Source organism: Armigeres subalbatus, chromosome 3 (assembly GCF_024139115.2).
Source record: "Armigeres subalbatus isolate Guangzhou_Male chromosome 3, GZ_Asu_2, whole genome shotgun sequence".
NCBI lineage: Eukaryota > Metazoa > Arthropoda > Insecta > Diptera > Culicidae > Armigeres > Armigeres subalbatus.
Window position 1 is genome coordinate 266226229 of NC_085141.1, and position 6710 is coordinate 266232938.

The window sequence follows — 6710 nt, forward strand, 5'->3', positions numbered from 1 at the left end:
TAACAGATATTCTCTCCTAATATCTCATTCTTAATCATACAGACTGATCTGTACGATGTCATCCTTGCCTTTATGGTGAGAAGGTATGAAGTATGCGTTCCTTGAATTACTTTGTTTGCCTAAGTTATTGGTTCTTCATGGTTTTTGTTATGTGTCAATACTATCAAATACAATGTAATAAGTTATGTCTTGTAAAAACAGGAAACTATTCGTGCATTGAGTCAATTTTATTGTTATTCCTTTGTCAAAGTAGTCTAAGACTATTATTGTGTTCTAAGAAGTAGCTTAATCGTTTCCAAACTGTTATTATCTATAATGTACTAATGATTAGTTATGAGTCAGCAATAGGATTCACTTTTTGGTGGCAAAGAAGAGCTTTATCACGCCTATTCCCTAACTATTAGCAAAAATTATCGAGAATGAAGCCGTTATAAGATTGTTCATATACCACCATTATAATGTGTGGTGTTTTTTATTATGGCTCTTCGAAGTGAGACATAACAAAATAAGATTGGCACCATGTTCCTAGTTTAAAAAAACTTCTACTCAGTGAATCCAGCAGTCAATTCCCTACGAATGTCTTGAATGCTTTGTTTATGCCTAGCTAGCTAAATATAAGCGTGGCTACGACTCATGAAATATGTATAAAAAACAGAAACCTCAATGTTTGGTTAGGAGCCTATGAAAACAAAACGACTCCGGTTTGCTCATTGTCGGCCGACCGGGAAAAGCTGGGTATCCCAGAACTTACATCATTATCACTGATGAAAAAGGCCTCTAGCTAACTGCACTACCATTCAAGGCTCCAAGACACGATGTCCGTTGGATCACATGCACATGCGTTAAATTAGTGCGTCAATGCCAGATATGTAACGCGGCACCAAACAAAAATAGTCAACATGTGATACCACCACGACAGGATATGTCTTTGGTTGCCATATCAGTGCTAATGGCGTAAGCCCACCCATCGCGGCAAGATCACATATCCGAGGGGTGGGAACATGAGGGGAGGGAATACGGAATTATTTTGCATAGGCCACCACAGATAGATGAGTAAACGTACCAAAATACGAATTTTCAACTGTAACGTGAAATCTGTGCTGTTATACGCTAGCGAAACATGATGTGTATCAGTGGAGAACACTCAACGACTGCAGATGTTCATCAGCAGATGCCTGCGGTATATAATTAAGGCCTGGTGGCCTCACAACTGAATCTCAAACAACGAGCTCCACCGTCGTTGTCACCAGAGGCCAATAGCAACCGAAATTCGGGATCGGAAGTGGGGCTGGGTTGGCCACACTCTACGTAGGGGCGGAAACAAAATCTGTAAACAAGCATTAGACTGGAACCCAGCGGGACATCGCAGCAGAGGCAGACCTAGAGGCGCATGGCGGCGAAGCCTCAATAAAGAAATAAAAGAAGTCGACCGAAATCTAACCTGTCAACAGGTTAAAGCGATAGCTGGGCCTCGCTCGGGATAGAGAACTTTCAAGTCAGCCCTTTGCACCACCAGAGGTTTACAGGACCCATATAAGTAGTTAAGAAAATGTGGTGAGAATATCTCTCAATCAAAATAGGAGAAAATACGGCTTTGGCAGGTTTTGTTACATTATTGTCAGGGGGGTTTTTGTCGACCAAATTTTATGAAATTTGGCCACAATATTCTTTAATATGCAAATAATGTTTAGGCCAAATTTGAACATAATCAATCATAAAAAACCCCCCTGACGATAATAGAACAAAGCCTGTCAAAGCCGTCATCCCCCCTATATATAATAGAGCATTGGGAAAAATCTGATATGAAAAGTAAAATATCCTCGTAAGATTCGGACAATCGGTTGGTTGCTGTTAGTAGTTGTAAATGCTCAAAAGGTTCTCAAGAAGCATAAATCGTTTCTTCTCAGAACCCGCATTTGGAACGGAAGGGTTGATTTCAGGCGTATTTTTATTAAAGTGGCGTATAATTAAATGTTAATGATTGCGTCGTTATTGATCTCAGCAGCATCAGTGATGGCTTTCGGCGGTGGTTGGCGCAGACAGTTTATTCGCCGCGGTAGCGTCTATAGCCATTGAACGATAAAAGGATAAATTTTCTCGCTAGGTTGGGATAATCGTTTTAATGGTGGTATTAATTGTTGAGACGCATATTTGAAAATATTAAATTATATATTATTGGATAAAAGAAAGCTGCTTTCCCGAGTGCGAGTCTCTCAGCTTATGATTGAAAACGAAATTTTCTAGCAAGTATCAGCCATTTGGATTTCACTCAAGTGAAAATGTCTAGTTAGTTATACATTCTCAACAAGGCTTCAAGAAGCGTTAATTAGTTCTTCTCAAAACCATCATTTGAAACGGAAAAGAGTTGGTTTTAGACGAAATTTATTTGAAGTAAAATAAAATTAAGGTTGAACCCAGAGTGTAAAATAATCGAATTTTTTTGGTGAAGACCACCTTTCCTCACTTGTCAGCTCACTTCCAGGCACATTCATTTTCGGCTCTGGACTGTCAATATTCAGTTGAATATTAGTCATTGAATATTTATGCACATTCTACAAATCGATAAATTATCTGAAATCTGAACACGTTTTCATTGAGTAAAGTAATTTATCACACAAAACTGAATCCGATTTGCATCCGCGAGGCCCTTTCAAACGGTAAACATCAATATACACAATGCTAAATTTGTTTTTTTCTACACATAGTAAGCACACTCAGTGACAGTCGAATGAATGAGTTGGTGCAGCAGTCGTTTGACTATGTCATTCTATGTTTTGAATAATCATGCGATGTTTGTCAAAATTCGGACTGAAGTTGCTTCATGAAGATGAATATTTTATGCTCTGGTTGAACCAAGGTAGCTTCTGCCGTTATTGAGCGGTAGGAAGTGAAATTTTCTCTTCAGCTTTGGAGAATCGTTTTGTTGCTGTCAGTGGTTATGAAGGCGCATCAAGATGCGTATATGAATATGACTTCCTTTCATAGCACCCATTTCGAACGGAAGATAATTGATTTGAGACGATTTTTGGTCAAACTAAAAGTGGCGATAATGGCGTCGGTTGCGGTCCTAGCAGCATCAGAAGTGTCCGTCGGCAGTGGTTGCTGCAAAACAAAATGATTTGCCGCGCTATCGTTTCTAGCCATTCAGCAGTATAAATAGAAATCTTTTAGCAAATTCATGCATCAAAATCAAATATGGCAAATCAAGCCCTCTTCTTTGTATAGTAATGGTCCTGACAAAGGATCAATTTTTAGAGTTGTGCGCTTTTGCAATTACTGACGCTGATAATCAATAGTTTTGATACAATTAGCAAATTCAAACAAAAAAGATGCACGATCGTCTTCCCACACTTGTTTTAAAATTTTGACGGCCCATTTTCAAAAAATATAGTTTAATAAAATTATGTTAATTTTGAACAGAAAGTGCAATTTTGGTGTAAATTTTTACATGTTTTCCAAAAAGAATGTGTTCTGTAAAATGTCAAGTTAAAGATCTATTCATTATCTTCCAAATCAGCCGCGAAGATCACAAATCGGACATAAGACTGGAGAAATATGTGTAAAAAGGCCCAACATTAAAAGGAATAGCCATCATTTTTTAAAACTTCCCATTTAACATATCAAATAGAGCCAGATAAGTGGACTATATATCCAAGGTTATTCTGAAATCAAAAGCATCACATGCTCGATTGATCGTACTTATATTTATTTCTTCCAACATCAATAATAACAGTACTTGGTAAGTAAGAAACACCCAAAATCTTTCTTAATTACCTTATTTCACTTATACTTTTTATTGAAACCGTAAGTAATTGAATTTGATTACTAGAATTCATAGCAAAATAACGTTGAGCCGACATGGAATTTCATATTTTGTTTAGTTTCGATATGGAAAAGTATGATACCTTTAGATTTTCAAGGGTTGAAAACATTTTAACTAGGGAGTGAGTGCTAGTAATGGCCCCGTGCGTATAATGGACCCCCCTGAACAAACACCAAAAGTTAACGCTGGAATCAACGATTTCCTGCAAATTTCCATTGGATAACGTTGCTTCACATATCAGGGTAGTTGTTTCATGCAATTGTTTTGACTTGGGATACTAAAATTAAGCTATATTAACTAATTTGTAGAAGTAAATACGTTAGAGGGTCCTTTACTAGCATGTAAATCAAATGGTCCCCCATAATACGTATGTAAACAAACTCAATACTCACTTACTAGTCATCTGGTGCTACAGAATGACGATATGTCATGAGTCTGACTCTAGCGAAGCGATTGAAGTAAATTTCCGTCCTTAAGGGGTCCATTACTACCACTCACTCCCTACACGTTTTTCGCAAAATAATCCCTAGGAAAGATTTGAATTTATTTTTTAATGTGTGCCCCGAATCTACCATACTAATTCAATTCGCATGATTTATTCGTTAGATACAAGATTACATTATTATCTCGTAAGCTTTTAAGCGCCTTTCAGATGTGTCGCATGCACTCGAATGTGGGTGTGGGGGTCTTCCGGTTTCACCACTGGGTTTTTATCGCTATCCACCAGGTGTTTGTACGGTACGGACCACATGCACTCCATGCCTGCCCGTTTCGCTAGCCTAGAGCTGTGTCAACCAACGGAACGGCAAAAGAAAGAAACAAAAAAAAAGTTGAAAGTTGATACCATCAGCAAACAACTTTGGGTGTCGAACGAAAGAACACGTTACCATTCTTGACCGAGCTTACCTGTATTCGTTGGTGCAATCCATTCGAGCCACGTCGAAGCCTAAATCACGCGCCAAACGCAGCGAATGAAGCGTTAATTGATATCCGATACCTTGTCGTTGAGCCTCACGTGCTGTTGCGAGGATGGCAATCTGATCAAAAAAATAGGAACGGTGAGGAAAAAAATGTGGAACATGGACGCCTCATGTGGAGAATAGTGGAACCAAAGGCATGGCGAAGCATTGGAGTGCTTTTGCGCATGAGCTTATGAACAGTGTGGAATGAAAATGCTGATACGCTTTTGCCTTCGGAGATTTCTTATAACTGATTTTCTTTATTATAGGGTCTTTCAAAGCTCCTGTGGTAAGACGCGCGTGGTTGCTTTGAATTCTTTTGAGATTAAAATCAATTCTAGTGAGGGAGTAGACCCTCTTTTGTTTTTACGATGTGTAAGTAGTACCCAAATTAGATAATCTACTAAGTATTCGTGGAATGCGTGGCACAAAAGTGATCATTTAAATTGCAAAACCGGTAGCATAGTATAAGATAGCATGAATACTAGCACTAATTGTAGGTTGAATTCAAATATTAAAACCGCTAGTGCACAAAAGCTTTATTGTCAGTCACAGTCCTGCTTACCTCAAAGATACACGACGTGTTGAACTTTTGATGGAGGCGAGGCTCCTTGGAAATTATCGACCAGATGTAGAACAGCTTTCGCAGAGGATCGCATTGAACACGATCAGCTTGTTCACGCAGTCTATCGCCATCCCATGCGCAGTTGCGTTGATTGACGGAAATGCCGACGATTCGGTTGTCTTTCTCCACGGCAATGAGGGTGAAGCCTTAAAGAGAGGGAAAACTATCAGATCAGATTCAACCGCATTTCATCCGTCCAACCTGATTTCAAATGGTTGCACAAATATGACTCCAAGCAAGGGTTCGCAACGGACTTATTGATGTTCAAACTTTTGATCAACGGCTCTTCGTTGTAGAAATTTTCTCTTATAAAATGCATTATATGTGGCTCATCTTGTGACTTGGCCAATCGAATGCTAAATGGCCGTGGAATGTCCTGCTTGTATAAAAACTATAAGTACAATGATTCAATGGAGGACCTTATTAGAAACCACTGTTTTGCTGACTCACTGAAAGCGTAAACACCCCCTGACCACGCTTTTGGTTCCACTTGTCAGCGTCGGCATTGGCTTCCAGCTGCAACGAGTAAAGGAATTTCTTCTTGAGAAGGTCACTTGCGTACGAGAGTTGGTTACACGGAATTTTCAGTCGCCGGAACATAGCGGATATTTATGACTCGTGGTGACAGAAGTGCTCGCCACAACAAGCACCGGGTCACTTCGATCACAACTTGAATCAGAATTTTCTGAATCCAGGAAAGGTACCGTTTTGGCTCAAATTCCGAATAGGATCATATCCCGAGCACTGGCGTTTTAGCGCCCTAAAACTAAAGTTTTCATTGGTTTTCCATACTGAGGATCAAGATTGCAAAAGAGTTCAAGCTTCTATGGAAAAAATACATAAATAACGCCAAAATGGCCATTTAATAGCGAGTGTTCGGGATATGAGCCATGTTCGAAATTCGAGCCAAAACGGTATCAAAACGACGTCTTATTTGAATTGTGATTTTTTTTAAGCAAAGATCACGCCGGATAACAACAAAACACGACACAAATTGAGCCTAAATTGCCTGTTTAACGAATGTTATTGATATTAGAGCATGTTATTAATAATGGAACAGATACTGTACAAGAGGTAGAAAATATCTACACTTTTTTATCAATGTAGGTCATGATATAATGAAAAACATTGGCACTCATTCGGCAGCAAGTAAGTAAGGGTCAGTAATTCTCACGCAGTATGAGTAGTCTGCTAGATGTGACGGCATGTTGGAAGTGAAGTGCCTTCAATCACCCAATAGCATCCACTACAGACACTTCCGTTGCCCTGGAAAAGGAGTGTTGCGGAACAGGTGGTATCGGAA

General features: G+C 39.2%; 1 protein-coding gene across 2 annotated transcripts; it reads right to left on the reverse strand.

Moving 5' to 3' along the window:
* Positions 1–4360: 4360 nt before the first annotated feature.
* Positions 4361–6080, reverse strand: LOC134219535 (arylalkylamine N-acetyltransferase 1-like). 2 transcript variants are annotated; one of them, XM_062698282.1, is made up of 5 exons: positions 5858–6080; positions 5609–5783; positions 5348–5553; positions 4730–4860; positions 4361–4608 (listed from the first exon to the last, which is right to left on the reverse strand). In XM_062698282.1, the coding sequence occupies exons 1-5, from the start codon at positions 6005–6007 to the stop codon at positions 4461–4463; spliced, it is 810 nt and encodes a 269-aa protein (XP_062554266.1). In that variant the 5' UTR covers positions 6008–6080; the 3' UTR covers positions 4361–4460. The 2 variants fall into 2 exon arrangements, with proteins under 2 accessions (XP_062554266.1, XP_062554265.1); XM_062698281.1 differs by having other exon boundaries at positions 5609–5798; positions 5858–6079.
* Between the last annotated feature and the right edge of the window lie 630 nt (positions 6081–6710).